Source organism: Coffea eugenioides, chromosome 6, assembly GCF_003713205.1.
Source record: "Coffea eugenioides isolate CCC68of chromosome 6, Ceug_1.0, whole genome shotgun sequence".
NCBI classification, from domain to species: Eukaryota; Viridiplantae; Streptophyta; class Magnoliopsida; order Gentianales; family Rubiaceae; genus Coffea; species Coffea eugenioides.
Genome location: NC_040040.1, coordinates 1517296 through 1539717, shown reverse-complemented (window position 1 = coordinate 1539717; position 22422 = coordinate 1517296). Strand labels below are relative to the sequence as shown.

At 37.9% G+C, this 22422-nt stretch overlaps 2 protein-coding genes across 5 annotated transcripts; one reads left to right on the top strand and one right to left on the bottom strand.

Annotated features, from left to right (window-relative positions):
* The first annotated feature begins 263 nt into the window (after window positions 1–263).
* On the top strand, window positions 264–5918 carry LOC113775390 (TOM1-like protein 6). The gene is made up of 9 exons (XM_027320242.1): window positions 264–935; window positions 1696–1774; window positions 2076–2174; window positions 2988–3101; window positions 3608–3771; window positions 3895–3976; window positions 4048–4133; window positions 4281–4550; window positions 4836–5918. The coding sequence occupies exons 1-9, from the start codon at window positions 775–777 to the stop codon at window positions 5716–5718; spliced, it is 1938 nt and encodes a 645-aa protein (XP_027176043.1). The 5' UTR covers window positions 264–774; the 3' UTR covers window positions 5719–5918.
* Window positions 5919–6764: 846 nt separating this feature from the next.
* Window positions 6765–21950, bottom strand: LOC113774662 (regulatory-associated protein of TOR 1-like). 4 transcript variants are annotated; one of them, XM_027319256.1, is made up of 23 exons: window positions 21197–21950; window positions 18392–18494; window positions 17277–17359; window positions 17001–17159; window positions 16800–16916; window positions 16531–16697; window positions 15775–15929; window positions 15537–15681; window positions 15328–15406; window positions 15089–15190; window positions 13541–13624; window positions 13326–13436; window positions 11890–12243; window positions 11601–11790; window positions 10529–11143; window positions 10009–10338; window positions 9737–9902; window positions 9084–9208; window positions 8855–9000; window positions 8594–8695; window positions 8334–8419; window positions 7893–7977; window positions 6765–7772 (listed from the first exon to the last, which is right to left on the bottom strand). In XM_027319256.1, exons 1-23 carry the CDS (start codon window positions 21521–21523, stop codon window positions 7434–7436), a joined length of 4170 nt encoding a protein of 1389 aa, XP_027175057.1. In that variant the 5' UTR covers window positions 21524–21950; the 3' UTR covers window positions 6765–7433. The 4 variants fall into 4 exon arrangements, with proteins under 4 accessions (XP_027175057.1, XP_027175058.1, XP_027175059.1 ...); XM_027319257.1 differs by having other exon boundaries at window positions 9737–9899; XM_027319258.1 differs by having other exon boundaries at window positions 9737–9860.
* Between the last annotated feature and the right edge of the window lie 472 nt (window positions 21951–22422).

The window sequence follows — 22422 nt, the reverse complement described above, 5'->3', positions numbered from 1 at the left end:
TATTAAGTGGGCGCGTCTGCTGAAGAACCCAACTAAAAACCTCCACTCTCGTCTCTTATCTGTCCTGTTTTCTTCCTCTGCCTCTTCATCTTTCGTTTTTTCTTCCTCTTTTTTTTTTCCCATTTTTGTGCAACAACGAGAGAGAGAGAGAGAGAGGGAGAGAAGAAAAAGGTAAAACGAAATTTCGGGAGAAAAGATATTTTATTACAACAAAAGTTGACCAAAAAAGAAGAAAGAGATAAACCAGGAGACTAGGAGAGAGAAACCCCCAATCCCAAACAAAGGCATAAAAGAGAAAAATGGTAGAAGAATACGGGGGAATACGCTACTAGCATCATATCGTCATCATCAAAGGAATACAACTATATACAAAAAGTTTCTTACAAGAGAGAGAGAAAGAAAGAAAGAAAGAAAGAAGCTGCAAAGCACAAAAGATTAAACGGGTTCTTCTCCTTGGATTGGGTTCTTCTTCTTCTCTCTTTTTTTTTTTTTTTTTTAAATTCTCGCTCTATATTTGTATAAATTGTAAACGAAATACACTCCGCACCAGTGAGTTGAAAAAATCCATGCATCCAATATCCACATATTATACCACTATTGGCAAATAGCTAAGGCTGGTTTTTTCTTTGAAATTTAACCCTTGACGACAAACCACAACCCTGACGAGTCTTTCAATTCTCCTCTCCTTCCTTGTTAATCCTTCTTTCTACTAGTGTTCCAGCAGAAAGCTTTCCAATTTACCCACGCAGAAGAGGAAGAGGAAGAAAGAACAAAATGATGATGCCATCAATTTCACCATCTTCTTCTTATAATACAGCCACAGTTTCGTCATCATCGGCAATAGTTCGAGTGGAGAAGGCCACCAGCGAGTTCTTGATCGGTCCCGATTGGACTATGAATATTGATATATGCGATACCCTCAACTCCAATCAGTGGTATTTTTTTTTTTTAAAAATAACTTTTCGTTCTTTGTGGTTATGTATGCATACAAATACCCTCTTCTTCTTTTTAATTTAACTGTCCTCAGAATTTTGGCACCTTTTGTCCAAGGTGTTGAATTTTCCTTCAAAAGCTGACTTTTTGTCCTCCTTCTGGGGAATACTGGATTTTCTGGACTTTTTTTTCCTTTTAAATTTTGGTGCAGCGAATTTTGTTTTGAGATTTAGGAAACTAGAATTTCAGTCCACAGAGGCTGACAGGCATATGTTATATTGTTTATGTTGGTACGATATTACCATTCGACTAGAATTTCAAGGCTGTGCTTATTGGGTTTTTTAGGGGTCTGTAACACGGGTAGAAGGAATTATTTTTTGATTTGATGTTTGAACTTAACTTGTGAATTTAAAATGGAGGAGTTTCAAGCTTTTGATGGCGTTGGTAGGTGCTTGACATAAATGAGAACGAGGTGGGCTTTGTTGCTCATATGATTCCTACCTTTGAATTGTGAATTTGTGATCGTGGGGATCAACTCTTGGGTCTTCCGTAGTATATCATTAAGGTGTTTGGCAAAGAACAGATAGAAAGGGAAAACCTTAGGCATGCCCTTTGTGTACTTTGTCCTAGTCCTTCCAATTCATCCATGTTGGAAACTCATAATCTTTACGTCATTTTGCCGACTGAAAGAAATGGATTCACTGAATTCTTCCATTCTATTCTATTCTTTTCTTTTCTTTTTTTTTTTAAAATACTGCTCAGGCTTGCAAAAGATGTTGTCAAAGCTGTGAAGAAAAGATTGCAGCACAAGAACCCTAAAGTTCAACTACTTGCCTTGACGGTAATTGATTTGGAATTCTTGTCTTCAGTTGCACTTTACATGATGCTTCAAAGAAAACATGTCCTTTTTTTTTTTTTGGTTTTGGTGGGGGGGGGTTGGGTGGGAGTTGTTCTGTTATTTGCTGCAAATGTCTGTGGGTTGCTGTTAACTAGAACTGGTATCAAGCACTTGGTTTTTTTTTTCCTATTGTCTCTTTTAATCGTGGTGCTGGCATACATGGTAGCTTTTGTTTCAATTCTATTTTGTTGGATCTCTACTTCACCTTTGCAGCTTGCTAACCGTGGCCCTATATATTGTATAGCTTCTAGAGACAATGGTGAAGAATTGTGGTGATTACGTCCATTTTCAGATAGCTGATAGGAACATTTTACAGGAGATGGTCAAAATTGTAAAGAAAAAGGCAAGTTTTCTTCGTTTGCAAGGGACTATGAGTCTGAGTGTTGATAAACATTTTAGTTTCCCTTACGTTAGAACTCTGCACGTGTTTTTTTTTTTCCTGATTGGGACTGTACTAGCCATTTCTGAAAGTATGACACAGCGTGCTAATATTTTGGCTTCAATTAGATTTCTGTTATTTGCATGCCTGTGAGTTCATTGTAAGAAGATTTTGTTCGAGTCAGATATCCTCTGCTAGTGATATTGCATATTTGAATAAGAAAGTAGGGTGACTTCATTGGGGTGCTTCTGTTAAATTCCAACTTCGAATCTTTCATGGGTCCGTATATGATCTACCGGTGATGAAAACAGCATTGCCTGTGGCATGAGCCATAGAGTATGTAACTTGGGTGGTGGCAGAGGACAAATTGCAAGTTTGTTGTCTCTAATAGTGATCACATTCAAATAATTGAATGCTGCTATGGAGTTGGGAGTAGTTAGAAAATCTTTTTAATAATGCTGTGCAATTGCACTGCTAAGACTGTGGAAGTTTATATACTCTTTAAGTACGACGAGCCTTCGCAATGCTTAATGTGACCTATTTTCAGCATTAACAAAGATATGACCCATGAAACCTAAATCCCTCAGAAGTCATTTAATTGAGGTTGGTTTTGTTTTGTTTTGTTGTCTTCTCTTTTTTTAAATCTTAGTTTTTTTTTTGGACCTTCATTTCCCTACCTGTAAAGTATCTCAACTTTTATTTGTTTTCTGGGTGGATGCATGCTTAACCTGTCACTTAGGATTCATTCCAATAGAGTTGCTTCAACTCTTTTTTCAGACTGATATGCATGTTAGAGACAAAATACTGATGTTGTTGGACTCTTGGCAAGAGGCATTTGGTGGCCCTGGAGGGAAATATCCCCAATATTACTGGGCGTATGAGGACTTAAGGGTAAGTCCAATTTTGGATTACAGCTGACTGTTTGCTTAAAGCTGCTATTATTACTTGATTCCATTAATCTTTGAATGATTTTATTATCTGAATTTTATTTTGGTGATAGCTATTTTATATGGTGAATTGTGCTGCTTCAGTTTTTTCATATTTCTTCAGAATTTTTTCTGATACACCCTCAACTCAAAAGTAATAGAATTTATTAAAGATAAACTGGATTCATGGAATAACAATTTATTAAATTAAGAGAGAGTAAGTTGTATAGTTCATGTATAAAGAACAATAAAAAAAAAATAAAAATGAGAGAACAATGTAAGCATGATGTTACATTGTAGACTATAGCACGCCTTGAAGGCACTCTAATGAAGCTGACAAATGACCTTTTTTCAGCAATACCACATTACCTGCGTAATGTTCTATGAATGCTGTTTATTGCCTAACTTGGCATAAGCTACCCTGCAGCCACGTTGATTATTATGTGTTATTTGTGATTCTGCATGTATCAGCGTTCCGGTGTGGGCTTTCCCCAGCGATCATTAGATACAGCTCCTATATTTACACCTCCTATGACGCATCCAACACCACGACATCCACAGCCTGGCTATGGAATGCCAAGCAATTCCTCTACTAGGCTTGATGAAGCCATGGCTGCAGAAATGGAAAATTTAAGGTTAAAATTACCTTCGAAATTTTTACACAATATTCCTAAATCTTGTGTTCTATGTCTGTTACGTTTCACTTTATATTTTTTGTTAGCTTATAGTTTGATTTTGGATTATTTTTGTGGTTATAGTTTGTCAAACATAGGGTCTATGCGCGATGTTCTGGATCTCTTAGCTGACATGCTTCAAGCTGTCAATCCAAGTGATCACTCGGTAGAAAACTCTCTATTCTGTTCATGGTTCCGAAATTTTCAGAAAATTCTCTCACATTTACTTCTCTGTAGGCTGTAAAAGATGAAGTGATACTTGATCTTGTTGAGCAATGTCGTTCCAACCAGAAGAAATTGATGCAGATGTTGACTACTACAGGGTCTCTCTCTCTCCCTCTCCCTCCCTCCCTCCCTCTGTGTCTCTGTGTGTGCGCGTGTGTATTTTGGTCTCTGCATGTATTGCTGTTTCACTGGGTGTTCTTGCTGAAGTGGTTTGCTGGTGGATCTGTGTATTATGTTTGTGCTAGGGATGAAGAACTTCTAGCTCAGGGCCTGGAGTTAAATGATAACCTCCAAAATGTGCTAGCAAAACATGATGCTATAGCATCTGGTTTACCTCTGCCAGTTGAATTGACAAATCACAACCTCCAATTGAATGACAAACATCATTCTAGCATCAAACAAGATAATGCTGTAAAAGGGAGTGAAACAACTAATGGTAACCCTTCACCAGTTCCCAGGATTCAGATTGATGAAGATGATGAAGAGGAAGATGACTTCGCACAGCTGGCACGAAGGTATTTCTTCATTTATATTTGTATTTCATGTGCTATACTTGTCATCAACTTCACATGACAGATTGGCAGTCTCATTGTTCCGTTGGATTTTTTTGTAATGCCAGTAATATGTGTTTAGGTTTTGAAGTTCTTGGATTCATTTACTAAATGTTTGAAGAAACCTTGGGACTTGTGGATACATGATGGTATCCTTGCTGTTTGGGGTTCTGGATGTTTGGTCTGCATCCAAAAGGCTCTCTCCACTTTGATTCATGTTTTCTTCTAAAATTTTGCTTGTGTTTGCAGGCACTCAAAAATAAACATATCTGCTACTCCGGCTTCAACCATGCGAGGCAGTGATGGTGGCACTCTAAGTAACAGCAGCGATATGAGAGCTCAGGAAGCATCTTCCACCCTGGGCATGAGCGATGCTTTAGTTCTTGCTGATCCACCAGCACCAGCTAGAACTACAAAAGAGCAAGATGTGATAGACCTCTTGAGCATTACGCTGTCAACTAGTATGTCACCTCCCCCGCCTCAGGCATCTACTTCCTTAAAGCAAAACCTACACGAGGGGACTGCACTAAGCACAGGAGATGACAACTCTTCTGTGTCTCGTGCTTATAACCAATCCCAGTCCGTCAATAGTTACATTACTCCTTGGGCACAACCTCAAGCTCAGCCTCAACGACAGTTTGAACCGCAGCCGCAACAGCAACAATTAGCACAGGAGTCTCAAATGCCGCAGTCTAAGTATCATTCTCGATTTTATAGCCAACATGATCCTCAATCACAGTTTAGGCCCCAAGCTCAACCAACGCTTGACCAATACTCTACTGGCTACCCTCCACCACCATGGGCCGCCACACCTGGTTACTTTAGCAACCCGAATCCTTTGTCTAGATCTCCTTATGCATATTCAACAGTTCAAGCCACATCATCCATCTCTTCACAAGGAACCAGAACTTCACAGCATACGAGCATGACACCTGTAAGTGGAAGCAATGTGTCAGCTACAAATGGAGATGCACGGCTTGGTCCTGGGGGACACAAGCCCTTTATTCCATCATATAGACTGTTTGAAGATCTTAATGTTCTTGGAAACACTGATGGGAGATTTAAGATGACAAGCAATTCAACTCCTCTATCTGGAACTAACGGCCATGGCATGGCCAGGGGAGGAAAATGAATACAGCTTGTTGATTTATGCCTAGTCACTACGTTATGCCATGTTTGCTGGATTTGAGAATGTCTATATAGTGTACATTTTTCTCATTTATATGCCCTTTTTGGAAGTCATGTTTCAGAGTAGATATTTCTAACTTTATGGCCATAACGTTTGTAATCATAGTTTTGTGGATATTCACACTTCAGGTTCCACAGTAGATACTTTCTAATTCGCCATCCTAACAGAATCTCCAATGGCGTCCAGCATGGAGTTCGGGCTGATGACGAGGGGAAAACGAAAGGCATTTTCTGGTGGTCCTTCAGTAGTTGGGGGCCCGGGCCCGCAGGGAGGAGAGACGCTTGCAAAAAAGAGAGGGAAGGGGGTCATGACAAAATAAGATTTAGGAGAATTACCGTATCAGAAAATTTCAATAATAATAATATATTCTTTCAAGTGAATCATAAAATTAACTTATTATATGTAAGTTGACCATTAAAAGAGATTTAAAATGCCGTCTCGAGTAAAATTTTTTAAACTCCTCTTTAGGCTATAGATTGAGATTCAAACTCCACACCTTACAATTAAAAAAAAAAAAAAAAATTCAAAGTGTGGGTCACAACGTTCCTTTAATCTTAACGAGCCCCTTGTATAACCCAATTTGGATTTGCCCCTCCATTGTACATCACGATACCCTAGATGTTACCAATTGAACCAAAAAAAATAAAAAAAAATCACGTGAATCATGGCATAATTGCCTAAATATTTAGAAGATTCTGAACTAGTGTACCTTCAAATATTACGAGAAAAATAAGATACATCGTGTAATGAAATTGATATAAAAAACTATTGCGGGACAAACATCTGGAGATCGCTAGCAAGTCTCTAACTAAAAGCATACTCTGTGTCTTAGAACTTCATCGGCAATTTTAAATAAAGGGAACCCAGTTCAATACCATCTAAAGTGCAGTAAAGCTGATATGAAAATAAAAAAAAAAAAAGAAAAAGAAACGCAAGAGAGCTACAGACAAACTGCCCAATCAAATAATAGTATACCTGTGGAACGCCAGTGGAAAATAGAATACAAATGCCTTCCATTCAGTAAAAGGTACAATACTGCAGTTGCACAAGAGTAGAGAATTTCAACAAGCTGCTCAAACTATCAGCAAGAAGTATAGAATCCAGTCTACTTTTAAATAACAAAAAACCTTGCAACATGTTCAGTGCAGCATAGAACCAAACCATAAGATGTAAACGGTTCTTGGAAGGGGAATACAACCGATAACTGCTTACAACCAATTTAATTTATATTAATGAAAACTTAGTTAATCTGTACAAATTGAACAAAGGTCTCAGATGAGCAGACCATGATGGAAACAAAAGGGAGAGATTAGGTACTAAATATCAAAAGGTGCAAGCTAAGCAGAAAGGAAGCAGAAGAATAGAGAATATTTACACCTTTCTTTTACCTACGTATTTTGATTATTTGCCAAAGCCTCCAATGAATGCGATGATGCTCCCAATTTTGGGCAACCCTCTAAATGCAGAGACTTAATGAATATGTAACATACATCTTCCAAGGCAGTGGTGTCATTTTGTATTTTAAGCACATTCACTGCAAAAAGGAGCAAATTGTCATTCTACGCTTCATTTGCACCAAAGATCCTTCTGTTGAAGAACTCTTTTATCTTCAATCAGCCACCAGTAAGGAAAGTCTCATAAAGCCATTACAAGTATCCTCATCTTGCAGTAGATGTCGCATCAGCATAAATAGAAACGCAAGCATCTGCAGTGCCAGCAGCAAGCAACACTTCATAAGGATGGAAGGTAAGGCTGCTAACAGACCCAATCTTATGGGCCATGAAACTTGGGTAATATCGAATGCTGCCTAATTGCTCTCCTTCCAAGTTGAAGATTTTGATAAGCTGCTTTGCGGAGCCGCTAGCAATAAGGGGAGCATGTCGATGGACAGCTAAAGCAGTAAGTGAACCCCGGTGAGCATCAATTGTGAGATACGTATCCCTGAGATGTCTCAAATCAAGGAACTGAATATAGCCAGCTTGCGAGGCACTCACAATCTGAGCCCAAAAAAAAAAAATGGTACAAGAGTTTATGCTGATCTCAGGTAAATAACTGATTTGAATATGATTTCTCATTCACTAGGAAGTAGTAGCAGCAGATAGGAGTATGCATTTTACCTTTCCTGGCTCAAGTCCAGGTTGAAAGGCAATTCCCACAATTTTTTCTAATCTCTGTGTATGCGGTTGTGTTGCAGAAACAAGCCTAAACAATAGATATCAATAAAATGTCAGGTATGAAGTGCAAAGCCATAGAAAAGAAATCTCTCTAAACATTTGCAGAGTCAAAAGAAGAAAAAAAAACACGTGCAGTTGAAAACAAGATAGAAAAAACGCAACATGCTAACTTTCACAAACCTTTGTTTCTTATAACATGTATAAGTTTATGAATGAGACCAGAGATTTCCTGGTGAAATTATTTCAATATCTCAAGCAGATACTGAAACAATTTATATCACAGAAGCATAGCTTTTCAAACCAAAAGAAAGTGGAAAGCATTGAAGATAATTCTTCTCGCCCTTAAAACTGAAAAAATGTAAAGAATGTCTAACCAATTCTTACATTTCAGGTGTCCGAGTGTCATATAATCTCACAAATCCATCCGAAAAACCAGCCACGAACTGGCCCCCATGAATGTGAGAAGCAGACTGTAATGTCATGGTCATATATGCTAGTTAGATATGTCACAAGACAAAAATGTCCAACAAGCTGTATCCAGATTCAGGGTTAAAAAAATCTGTTGAGATAAATAATAATAATAAAAAATCACAAGGGAACAATACCATTTCACTCAACAGGATAAGAATTGCAACAGAACTCACCAGTGCTGAAATGCTGCAATCTGAGGATAATGGGATAGTATTTACAAGCTGCTCCTTATCCAGATCCCATGCCATGATAGATGACACTTCACCCGAAGCAAACTGTTCACAAATCAACCAATTGATGTATCAGAAACTGTGGGACAAACAAGAGATAACAATAGTAAAAGGCGTGCAAGCCAGCCCATGCACATCAGTGAACTTGAACCCAGCCACTCATCCCATGGAAGTTTATGATACATTGAAAGTTGGAAAATGTACCAGACATCCAGACTGCTGTTGCCAATCGACTACTGCATTCACACTCCGCACGCCTGGCCTGTGACCTTGAATCGAAGAGAGTGCAGTAACCAGTTTTTGTTGACCTTTTGAAGTATAATCCTTCCAAATCCGGACATTTCCATCACCTGCGTAAAGTTTAATAGTATATTCAATTCTAAAAAGTCAGGCATATATGACCTGCTTAAGACTTGCTCAGTAAGAGACTTACTTGAAGCAACAAGCAGCAAGCTCTCATCAAGTTCATTCACAAGACACAGCTTTGAAATTCCTTTGTCAGGGTAATCATGATTCTCAAAACTGTTCAGTAGTGTAGATTCCTCGTAATTCCAGATTCTATGACACAAACATGAAGTAATTGAATTGTCATGCACAAAAGTAAAAAGATGTCGAAACATTTTCATGATCCAAGTTTCACCTCTTAAGCCACTGTAATATGCCAAAGAATGGAAAAATGATCAAAATCACATACAACAGAAAACAAAATTTATCAAACAAGAAAAATGAGAATATACCACAGGAAAGAAAGAACTTCATGAACACATTGTACCCCAAAAAGAAAAATAAAAAACAAAAGCTTCTAAACCGACCCATAACCATGCACATAAAACATTTTTCATCACATCTAGCATTTTGAATATCCAAGTACGCAAAAAATAGCATATGCATGACAACCTGGATAAGCAAGTTGCTGTCATATGGACATCCTCAGTCCACAGTGCAACTTGCTAGGATAACAATACAATTCATAAGTATGGAAATCACAGTGACCAAATATCTCTGCCTGCTAGCTATGCGAATTCGTCATGAAAAGCAATGTGCAACAGATATATCAAACTAGAAGGCAGAATAAACTTGCTCTACCTGATTGTCTCACTCTCATCTGAAGCAACCACGACTGGAGAAAAGGGCTGCAGCAAACCAGTTCTGGTACCTGTCTCAAATTTTGCATCCCAACTGGCAATTTGATCACGTAGTCTGTTCACAGCTGTCAAAAGAAAGGGCAAGGATGCTGTTAATCCTCCCCCTCCCAAAAAAAAAAAAAAAAAAAAAAAAAGAAGAAGAAGAAATTATCCTAAGACTGAAAAGTCAAAAGTTAAAACTTAAAATAAGAATTGGTCAGCATAATGACATACCAGAATGTTGGCATTTTGCAATACGGTCCAAAGCCAGCTTTTCTCTCTCTTCTCTTCTGGCAATAATCTCTTCACTATCATCAGTAGCTGTAAGAAGAGGCTTTGAGAAGTGACCACAACTCCAATTGTAGATCGTAGACTGTGGAAGAAAACTGCGTTCTGAAGCTCCAGAAGGTCCAGCTGTTGCCAAAAGTGGATCAGCTAATCCAGAATCTGGAGAATTCATTAGATGTGGTCTAAACTCCAAGGAATACACTCTCCGCATTCCTGTCAAGTAACTAGGCCGAGGAGGGCTAACTGGAGGTGTTCTAAACGTGAGAGGCAAATGCCCTACAGCAACCAAAGAATAAAATTAGGACTTAGAGAATGATAAGAAGAAGACAGATGCTAAGTCCCAAAGCTTTTAACAAGAAAAAGAAAAATCAAACTCAAGAATAAGAAACTCAGCAACAGCAAACTTCATTTTCTAACAACCAGATTTTAGAACAGAGAACATAAGGTAAAACTTAAGATTGTTTACCTCCATTCATATCAAACCATGATGATGACCGAGCTAGTCCAGTGAGACTAGTGCTGGCATTAGCCATGGATTCACTAGGCTGGGCATTACCAGGAGTAGACCTCACTGATTTTGCAACCACCGATTCAATGCCAATAATAGATAATACTCGACGACCAAGGCTGGCGATTCGTGGCGATGGATCTTTGGCCAGAGTGCACATAGCCAACACACATTGTGAATAGAGTGCATTGTCAAGAGGTCTAGGCCTTGCATGGTTAACTACCCCATTGGTAATGGAGTCAGCCACTATGCCAGAATCAGAATGCTGAGATGAATCATCAGAGAGAGGAGAGCCATGCAAGATTCCAGATGTTGCAAGGGGGCTACTGGTAAACACTCTTCCATCACGAACTACAGGCTGGCTGTTTTCCCCAACTCTGAGCAAAGGAGAAACTGCAGATGGAACAATACTTCCATGAGGCATGTATTGTGTTGGAGTCGTATAGCCACTACCTGAACCCTTGACTGCAAACGCAGGCAAGGCAGCAAGCACAGAGTTAGGCTGAGGCTTCCAGTATGCAGCAGCAACAGATTTCAGGTGCTTGTTGTGGCCAAAGGCAAAACGAGCTAGAGCTGCAAATGAGTTAAATGATAAACCAACTTCAACTTAACAACACAAATGCAACAAGCAAATACAAGCAGGAACAAGCACATGCAAAACAGATCCAACATTGAAAGTAATTCAAAAAGGTAACCATATAACTTCTGCTTTATCTTACTAGAGAGCAGGAAACCCAGTAGGTCCAACATAAACAAAGGAAGTATACACTTGGGATATTCCACAAAAAGCGATGTACTAAGTGAATCAGTTCACCCAATCCTTTATCAGAATAAGTAAACCAGCATCACAGCATGGGGTGTAGCCCGCCAGAAACTATTTTGTATTATAACTACCACATAGGCACTCAGTCAAACACCAATCACTATTTCTATGGGTAGAGAGAGTTCAGTTATAGAAGAGATGTTGGCATTGTGTAAATAGCTACATAAACACTGATACTCCATCCAATAAGATCAGCCTAAAACATACCAACAGCAACCTCAGCACGAACCAGAGGACTTCCATCAGAAACAACATTCAGAAGGTTTTTGACAATACTGGCCTCAGACCTAACTTTTTCATCATCATCACAATCTTCCTCACCCCCAGCACCATCTCTTGATGTGTCAAACCCAACATCGAGGACAGTGCCCAGAGCAAAAACAGCTGCAGCTCGAACCTGAACCAGTTCTTTCTGAAGTAAGATGACTAAACATTAAATGCTAAGCTCTATAGAAAAGAAATCCTTGTTTACACAAGAAGGAAGCAAAGAGCAAACCTCAGGTTGGGGCTCAGAAAGTAGAGGTGCTAATACAGCAGAGGCATCTGCCAGCACACCCATGGTTTGTGCCTCTGCAAAATCTTCCCATAGTTTCCCAAGACATAGGCACAGCCACTGAAGAAATAGTGGTTCAGTTTGTGAATCACCTGGACTTGAAACCTGAAGGTGCCTCAAGCATACATGTATCAAACCAGCTTCAATACAGGCCTCCTGACCTCGTCTGTGACCATCTACAATGACAGCCAAAACAAATGCAGCCATTGCACGTTGCTCTGGGTAAGCTTCAACACTGTCGAGAAATCTAATGAAATATGCATGTCCACCATCCTTCACGAGATCAACCTGGCAAGACTATTGACACAATAAATCATTAGTAAATACGAGCACAACTTACACCACATGCAAGCGCAAGTGAAATTGCACTAAATCAAATAACCGTTTATGGATCTTAAACTAAAAATCCCCCCCCCCCCAAAAAAAACCAAAAAAAAAAAAAAAAAATTCACTCACAAAAGCAGAAAAAAGTTCCCTTTACATGCATGTCTACAGGTGGGGCAGGTGTACGTCATGTAAGGCAAGAGCTATGAATTGCTGATGCAGTTTACAAAGACTTCAAGGAATTTTAAAATTAAAGCTTTTTTCCTCAAGCTTCAAGTAGGAATCAGAATAGTGTCTTTATTTAGGTTCATCATAGTTTTATTCTTAGTTTTAGTTCTTATTAATTAGGTCTTAAGGGGTATTTTGGTCTTTACATACATGTCTACAGGGGGGACAGGTTATGTCATGCAAGGCAAAAGCTACAAATTCCTGATGCAGTTAACAAAGAATTCAAGGAAATTCAAAATTATAGCTTTTTTCCTCACACTTCAACTAGGAACAAGAATGGTGTCTATATTTAAGTTCATAGTTTTATTCTCAGATTTAGTAGTTTCCATTATTTAGGTCTTAAGGGGTTTTCTGGTCTTTTAGTTGTCACTGGAAATTTCCAGAATTGTCTTTGAGGTTTTTTTTTAGTTATTTAATACATGAGGTAAAAATTGGAGTCATTGTTAGATGGTAAGTTCCTAAAAGTTCTACGAGTAGTTAATTTCCTGTGGAAATAGGAGTTTTAGGAAGCTCTTTGCTTTATAAATACTTGTGTTCTCATGTTAATTTAGACTGAGAATCTTTAAGTTTTTCTTTAGTAGCTGTTTCCCTCTTCTTCCTCACTAATTTCCTCTCTTATTTCCTAACATTACTGTTCCCCCATGCTGTTCACAGCCCTGACATAGGCCATGATCCTCTCATTCTTCCATCTGACCCATCTGTCCTACATTAATTCCTCTTCCAAAAACAAGGGGATAGGCCAAAGGGAAGCATAATTAAGGATACAACAGCTAATGGACATCAGAAAGAAGTAAAAATGATAGTAGTGAGAGGATTTCTGAATGCACCTTATCAAGCGCAAGAATCTTTGTCCAAATGAACACAAGAATTTGCCTAAGTTCAGGAGTAGTTGTTTGCAAGAGCTTTAAAACGTAAGGAAATATTCCAACAGATAAGGCCTGCAAGTATAGGATATATATATACACATATATTATCATATAACCCAACAAAAAACTAATTAACCACAGAAACATTTTACTGCCACAATGCAAAATATCAGTACCAAATCGACAGCCCAAGATCCCATATCCAGAAACCTTCCAAGGAGCACCAAAGCACGGAACCTATGACATTGACTAAGTAAAACCTGAAAACAAATAAACCAATTGTTGGCCGTACATTACACAAGAAAGCCAGTGTTATCTCCAAGAAGACAAAACTCAAAAATATATGGGAAGCAGAAAGCTGTGATCCAATTTGACAGTGTAAAAACCTGAAGGAAATTTTTAACTCAACATAACCTGAAGGAAATTTTTAACTCAACATTCTTCGACAAATCTAAATAGGAGAGTTCAAAACTAGAACTCGAGATTACCTAAACTTATTTACACATATCTATGAATAAAATGGGTGTACAAGGTATCATTAACAGTTTAATAAACAGCATTATCTATTCACTAAATGAAAGTATCAAGGAACTGTGATTTCAAATATGACATGTGATTATGCTACTGCTGCTTCAATGAATACAATGATAGCGTTCAGACCATTTCCACTAGACTACCCTCACCGTTGCTAGCATTAAATCAAAATTCAAAGCAAGCAACCAATGTGACTAGTGGCCAAGCCAGGAAACAAGAGTTGAGCATGTTGCACTGCAATTTTCATCTAATGCAAGCATGTAGCTTTCAAATGTCTTTGTTTTTGCATCCCCCCCCCCCAAAAAAAAAAAAGAAAATCAGCGGCTAGGTTGAGTCGTTGAGATGAGGACTTAAGTACTGCAATAGTACAAAATTATGGCAATTATTTGTATCGTTTGGAGCTGTGGCCTTCTCCTGCTCCCTATCTCAACCAGTGCCAATTACTACAGTCACTAAAAAGATCCTACCCATCATTTGTCGATATTAAATTCTTACAATAGGATAGACATATATTAGATTAAATTTTCACCTGGCAAAGGAAGGAATAGAAATGACTGACAGAAAAGCAAAAGGGTACACACAAGCATTAAGGGTCAAAATGATTCACATCATCCCAAGACTCATGACATAAAGCCAGCATGATCTCTCCTGAACTTCCATGGATATTACCACATAAAACTGCCAGTCAGATCATCAGTGTGACCACCATCATACTCATCAGTGCACAACCCTTCAAATTATGCAGTTCACCAGTAAAATGATATGATCAACCAGTTTTAACAAGCTGAGAAGATAATATGGTCATATAAATGATCTCACACTAGTATCAAGGCACACTAAGTGTGCTTATAAGGTGAGAGTGAATGACTATTGATGGAGAAGAAAAAGTAGAGTGGGTGGTTAGTTAATCATGTGAAGGGTGTTCTTGAAAAACCCAATGAAGTGACACTACATTACTCCAGACTTTAGGCCTTAGATATCATATGGATTATTTTATAATCAATTTACACATCAAGTAATCACTAACACCAATCGCCAAAAAGTAGTAATTTGGCCAATGGATGGCAATAGATATTAACTAAAAAATTAGAGTTATCAAAGATGCAGAAATTATGACACCTGCATCAATGAAAATTTAGAAAGAACCAAAATTCAGTCAGAGGGGTATTTCGAGATGGAAACATTCCTACCTGAAGAACAATTGGCAGCTGTTCAGGTGGTTTTTTAAGATCGGATCCATGATCAAGCCACACCTCAAAAGCTGTTAATTGCTCCGTAAAGAATGGACTAGGCTGACAATTTAAACCAAAAAAGAAAGAAAAAATTAAACCAGACTGCAACAACAGGAAGGGATATGATGCTATTGATTATCCCATCTCTTTTTATCCTACAAACTTCTAGATACTAAAAATTAATCTAGAAGGCAAACCTGGAATTCTGCATTAGGGTCCTCAACAAGAGTTGGAAGCTGAGAAAGGCATATTTCAGCAGCCATATCCCAAGCGTCCCTAAAGTGTATAAAGCAATCAGAGAATAAGATGCAGAGTGAAATTTTGATAAGGATCATACTTCCAACATATTTTCTGCAGTTCTACAACAACTGACATAGAAGCAGAGTAAAGAGTTTATAATAGTTACCACATATGATGTTGATGGGTCGGCGGCAAAATGGGATGCGAAAGTGGTGAACAATTGGCAGAGCGCATGATTCTCTCCGCAAGTAGAAAGTTACGGAACAGACTCGCAACTAATAGATCTTGCCTGAACAATCTCTGGAAAAGATCTGCAGGTTTTTAAGTTGAAGAATGCTCAAATACATATCGAAGAGGAAAGAACCACCAAAGTATCACGCAAAACACAATATATAATTCACTACCATGTGGGAGAACATTCCAGGCAATTGTGTCTGTCACTGCTGTAAAAATCCAATTCAATTCTCCAAGAAGCGTCTTCCGATCAGTTTGCCGGCCAGGAATTCTATCTATAAGTGAATAATCTAGAGACTCACGAAGCAAAGAACGAGTACAAAACCTGGAAGACAAGATATTTCATACAAGGAATGAAAGTGAGTGGCATCAGCAAATGAGACAAAGAAACAAGCAATGTCAAATCAAACACAAATATCTAAATAACTATCATATAAAAACCCAGAAAGATATCACCAAGAATCAACATAAAGTACATAGCGCAAGAAAGTTGCATCACATCACACCAACTACAGCGACTTGATAGATGATTTCCACAAGCACAAAGATTTGATGCAAGCGACAAACACAAACATAAAACACACACACAACGAAAACTTCTCTTACACAACTACAGATAATAAAACATTCATCAACAAAACAACAACAATGACACCTTAGCTCAGTTTTATTAGCATGTTAGTATCACTTAAAATGGATATCAACAACTAACTTTCCTAATATAAAAAATACATAAGTTGCAATAAGTATCTGTACATGCATATAAATGTTTTCATTTACAAAAAGATATGTTTGTACAACCTATTCTTTGAAGAAACAGAGGAGAGGGGAAAAGGAAAAACACAAAATACTGATATTAATTTAAAAAAAAAAATTTTAACGGTTCAACTAAGAACAGGGATCAGGGAAAAGGTACTATAGCTTACCATCTCAATGCCATTTTTATGGGAGTTGTAAGGCAGGAAGTAAACACATCAGCCGGAAATTCAGCACTTTGAGGAAGAGTCTCATGTGCTTCACAGGCTGCAAGCAAAATGCAATCCCTAGCAGAAGGACCAGAAGAAGCAGAAGCAGCAGCAGTCCAGTCCTGAAGCTGTGAGAATATGAGGCAAAAAATTAGCAAAATAAATCAACAAAAAGCAGATTAACTCTGCCACTGGTTATGCAAATAAAATGCAAAAGCATATCATGATACCTCTACAAAGGCATTGACAATCATCCCAGCAGCAGAGCAGTCAAAGACATATATTGAAGGCGTCTTCAGCCAAGAATCCAAGTCACCAATAGGTAATGGAATATACTGTGTATAGCTCTAAAATACAACAGAGAATTAGAAGAACAACAAAAAAAACCATTACAGGACATGGGAAGAACTCTCCAGTTGCTGTAACCAAACCTTATTGAAAAGCCATATTTCTCCATTGACCGTTGGTTTTGGAACTCCATGCCCATTATAGTGAAACAAAACTCTCTCTGACTTGGCATATTTACGGCAAGTTGTACAAAGTTTCTTGACTTCATCCACAGTGGGATCTAAAGAGATCTTGTAGCGAGCCTGAACGAATGTTAGGAAAAGAATATAAGTTATGCAGACCACACCATCACCTAATATGTGCAAAATACCCAATCAACAACATGAGCCAGCAAAAAGAGTAATAACAAAAATCCTTACTCTAGGCTGCCATCTCTCGTACTGTTGGTTTAAGGTTCTTCCAATTGTTTCAAGCGCTTTTTGAGGTGCCATTGAAAAAGGGTCTGCATAAAAGAAAAGAAGATAGATAAATTACTATATTCATTAGTGCTATACAAAAGGACAACTTGAATATAGCGTCTCCAAAAGGAGCCTGTAGATATCTCCAATGTAATTCCACAACGTGACAATCCTCCTCAATATATTAACCGACTACAATTTCAAGGGTGGACATAAATATAAGCAAGCACCGGATGGGCACAAAATACCAGTTTGAGTGAATCACCTTACACAATTTTCTTCACCACCCAAATCCTTACCCCAAAATCCAACAAAACAAACAAAAAGAAAACAGAGGGAACAAAGGGAAACGAGAATAAGACAAAGCCTTTTATTTGCATGAATGGGATCAATAAAAAAAATGCCAGATACATGTACATGCACAATGGAATGGCATCCCGAGAGGAATTCTTGTTAAATAATAGATTGGAAATAAGAAAAAAAATTTACAAGAATTCGCATATCTCATAAATATAGTCTTAAAGCTAGAAGAACATATAAAATACGGAAGATATATGGAAAACAGAAATCAGGGAAGAAGGATGTGTAAAGTATCACAAATCTGAGCAGCAGAAACACCATCGAACAGGATAATACAAGTCGTTGCACGCTAGTAATGAAGATTCCAATATGCAAGAGAAAGAAGGTAAGCTCCATTCTCATATTGGTTCAAATGGCCACATGGTTGTACATTTTGGATATTATTGTTAATAAAAAATCATAATAAGTATGAAAATACATATCAAGCCTTGCAATTAAACATGCCAATGCTGACCTTTTTTGAAGAAAAACACTTCTCCTAGAACAGGCATTAAAGTATGCATCCACAGACATACAAACATCACATGAAGCTCACTGAATTAATCATTATGTGAAGGAAAAGCATATTTTATTGAAAAATTCTCATAAGATTTTTCAACAGTATAAGAAATCAACAAGTGAAAACTCAACATCATGAGATATGGCTGAAGATAAAGTATAATCATGCAGAGCTAACAATAGATAAAAACGAGAAGTACGAAAGATATTGAGTATACCAATCCAGCACTCCATCCGGGCACAAGGAGATATCTTTATTACATCAGGTGGATCAACACTAATGTTTAAACATAAAACAAGGGCAACACATCCCGTCTTCATCTGCGATGAATGTTATAAACAATGATGGACAAAGTACATCAGTAACAAAAAAAGGGCAGAGAGAGAGAGATGAAGAAGAAGAAGAATCTATACAGATATGAACTAAAAGAAGACATAGTACCAGCTAGCAAAAGAACCATGAAGCAAATAAACAGAACAGTCAGTCAAGCACACGTGTTTAAACCATATATCAGAACCTCGTTTCTGAAAATGTGTTCAAGGATTTACCAAGTTTCAGTCAATTAATTATCCCAAATAAAAAGTTTGAACCATTTTCTCTACCAATTGTATGCAAGATGCATCCAACCGTATCATACTTATCAATATCTTTCTTTAATTAAGAGAAATATCAGATAACATTTTCTTTCATTCTTGATTAATTAAGCCTTATTAGTGTACTCTATAGCCAATTTCCAATGTCTCTTTTCTTTATTTAGAGGCCACAAGCACGAACCTCACCCACTTAAATAAAATAGCCCAAATTTGCTCACAACCTTGCAAATCATAATTGAGAATGCGTGGAACTATACTTGGGCAACAGGATAATATTTCAAATGGTATAACTTAAAACGAAATCAACTTCCAGTGAACTAAATTGATTGTTCAAAGGGAACATGCAGCATCTAGAGTTCCTGCCATCACCAACCATATCAAATGTTTCTGCCACCAAAGCTACTTTTATTAACGTTACTAAATTGAACCTTTCCATGACTTTGTCTTCACTAACCTATGAAATCACTTTATTACAGATGCTTCCTGCTGAACCTTGAACTCCTCTTAGAAACAAACTTCAATGATCCTAACTTGAACAGGCATCAAAGGACATGCAAAAACATGTTAACAAGAAGATATTCCATTTTACACCGCCTTGTCACTATGCACGGAAATAGAAGCTCCTAAGATGAAATTCTTAAAATCAAAAGTAGCTTACTATCACTGATCCCAATATTCCATATGGAAACAGGAGAGTAAGTCCTAGACTCTAATAAAAAGGCATGATTTTGGGGAAAAAAACCTAGTAGGAAAGGCTTTATTTGAGAAAACCAGCACTAACTTCATTACAGATGCTTCGTGCTGAACTTTGAACTCCTCTGTAGTAACAAACTTCAATGATCCTAATTTGAACAGGCATCAAAGGACATGCAAAAACATGTTAACAACAATATATTCCACTTTACAACACCTTGTCACATAGCACGGAAATAGAATCTCCTGAGATGAAAGTTTTAAAATAAAAAGTAGATCACTGTCACTGATCCCAATGTTCCATATGGGAACAGGAGAATAAGCCCTAGACTCTAAGAAAAAGACCTGATATTGGAAAGAAGCCTTGTAGGAAAGGCTTTATTTATGAAAACCAGGACTACTCAAAATCAAAGTCATTAAAAAATTCTGTTGCTGAGCAAAAGTTAACTTCTTGAAGTCGTGATGTCTGCAAATTCTTTGCGTAGAAGATGCTATATCATAAAGTGATCCTTTAAACTTAGAGTAACAGCTACAGAGCCCCAATCTCCCTTTTGAAGTGTATGCATGATCCATAATTGCTATAAACTAACACCTTCTTGCCACTGCCACTAATCAACGGATATACTTAGCATTATGTTTTTAATTTCTAACGGAAAATTTAGCAACAGAACTTGTGTCAAACAGCAGTAAATTCCAAATTCGCATTAACAAGAATAAAATTATAGGCTTTCCTTGCCTGCAAGTTAAGTGCATCCAGAAGTGACAGAACTTGACCATAAAATAGATCTTTCTTGCCACGTTGAAGAAAATGTATGTAAGTATAGTAGTGCATTAAACAAATAATAAATAAAATGGTTAAAATTACACATTGTGAAAGGCTGGTTTTATTGTTGGATTAGATAAAGTACTATTCACATGCTAAAAGAACACTGCAAGTCTGAAATGTGGCAAAAAGAGAAGCTCCTTCAGCTAAAAGATTACTAATCATTATGCTTACAAATCTAAAGTACATTAAATAGTACATCATGAGCACTCATCGGACGACCAGCCACATAACTCTTTTTGACTTATCTTCCCCGAAAACCTTGTTAGATATCATTATTACCATCACATATGGCTCAGTATTCACACAAAAGCAGCTATGCTAGGCCACATAATTCATCCAACAAATTTGACCCCGGCTCAAAATCTCTAACAGCACATTAAATGCCATGCAGCCTAGGCGCAACCCATAAAAAACATAAAACTTCATTCAAAGTTGCTTACGCACTAATTTTGCTAAAGCATAAGAATAAAAGTCTTTACCACTTTCACACAAATTGAACATCTCATCAACAGAATGCATACCCACGTGAGCCCCAAGGACCATGCAGAATGATACTGATAAAGTATCTAATCACCACCTGGCTTCCAAAATCTTGACTAACAGCTACAAATAATGCAAAAAAAAATCGCATATACCGCGATACAATACGAGTAAGGTGTATCAGTTACCAAAATGTGGCATTTAATGAATATGTATGCATGGGCAGTAATTAATTTGATAATCATGAAGTCCATTTAATAAGAGCTTAAAAAAAAATCTTCTTTGCATTCCTCGACATTCCAAATGGTAATTAGCAAAATACAAACAAAAAGCTAACTGAAACCAAAGAGAGTACATGCCAGAAAATGCCACTAAATGAAAAACAAGGGAAAAAAATGATATAGGGGATGGGGAAGGAAAGGAAGTTTACCCGGTCCCTAGGCCGCCATTTGGAGACCAAGCCACTGTCAGACGGGCCAGAGGGCAAGGAACCCTCAAAAGCGTCATGCCGGAGCTCACATAGTACCAGGGTCTGAGGCAAATAGGCCATGCTTGTCGTCGTCATCGCGGCACCACCAACATAACTACTACTAGCAGTTTCCGAATCCCTAACACTCCTCTCACCATCCTCATGATTAATGCTATTATTACCGGTAGTACTAGTGCTAATATTTAACTCCTCGAGATGATTGGACACCACCGCCAAGGCCATAGATGATTGCGAAAATCTAGAAGCCATCGAATCACCCAATGCCATTCAAATTCAAGGAATCACACCCAACCCCCTTCTCTCTCTCTCTCTCTCTCTGACACAGAAACCCTGTTAACCCTGCCCTAATCGGACGAATTTCGGATTGCAACTCATAACAGAGATCGAATAAATCAAGTGGTAACTCTTTCCCTGGGGAAACCCTAACCCTAGGTATTGGCGGGAAGGTAAGTTAGGGTTTAGGAAAGGAACGACAGGAGTGGAGCCGAAGAGAGCGAACGAGAGCTTAAGCAAGAGACAGAGGCGGTGTTGCAAGACTTAATCGACAAAGCCAATGAACCAGCGGCGTAAGCCCTTGGAGATTGGAAGGAGAATGGGAGAATCCAGGTCGGAAAGCTACGACGAAACCCTCCTCCTTTTTTCTTTTTAATTTAAACAATATTCAGCATGTACAGGGGTGGAGTGGTGATGCCGCTGCTGCTGGTGTTGCTGATGCAGGCGCATATGTGTATCCAATGTTAACTTCAGTTCTCACACACACACACACACACTCTCTCTCTCTCGAGAAAAAAAAAAGGAAAAAATAAAATAAAATAAAATCTGAGAGAGAGATAGAGAGAGTGACCAGTACGTACGGCTCATGTATATTATTGCCTTTTCGTTATAACAATTGAAAACAAAAGAATATTTGTATGTAATTTCTATGTTCACTTTATGTTTATATCCCCCCCACAAACCTATCCTCACTTTGAATTGCAATTTCATGAGAGCAAAATACAAAATTCTGCATGAATTTAATTTGGAATCTTGGATAAACATATTAACGAGTTTGTTTCGATGGGAGTTTATTTTGATGATTTATTTGAGATAATTAATCTAGCACTTTTTGTGATATGATGTATGTAACATAAAATGGTGATTGAAAAAAATAAAAGATGATTGAGATT

Bases quoted from the DNA above. Each gene is read 5' to 3' on its own strand.
- LOC113774662 (XM_027319256.1), bottom strand. From the start codon at position 21,523: ATGGCATTGGGTGATTCGATGGCTTCTAGATTTTCGCAATCATCTATG. The intron at 15,407-15,536 runs GTAACTATTATA...TATACACTTTAG, and splicing joins ACCCATCAACATCATATGTG to GGACGCTTGGGATATGGCTG. The intron at 12,244-13,325 runs GTGCATTCAGAA...TTGTGTCAATAG, and splicing joins AGATTCTTGCGCTTGATAAG to TCTTGCCAGGTTGATCTCGT.
- LOC113775390 (XM_027320242.1), top strand. From the start codon at position 775: ATGATGATGCCATCAATTTCACCATCTTCTTCTTATAATACAGCCACA. The intron at 3,772-3,894 runs GTTAAAATTACC...TTGTGGTTATAG, and splicing joins GCAGAAATGGAAAATTTAAG to TTTGTCAAACATAGGGTCTA. The intron at 4,551-4,835 runs GTATTTCTTCAT...TTGTGTTTGCAG, and splicing joins TTCGCACAGCTGGCACGAAG to GCACTCAAAAATAAACATAT.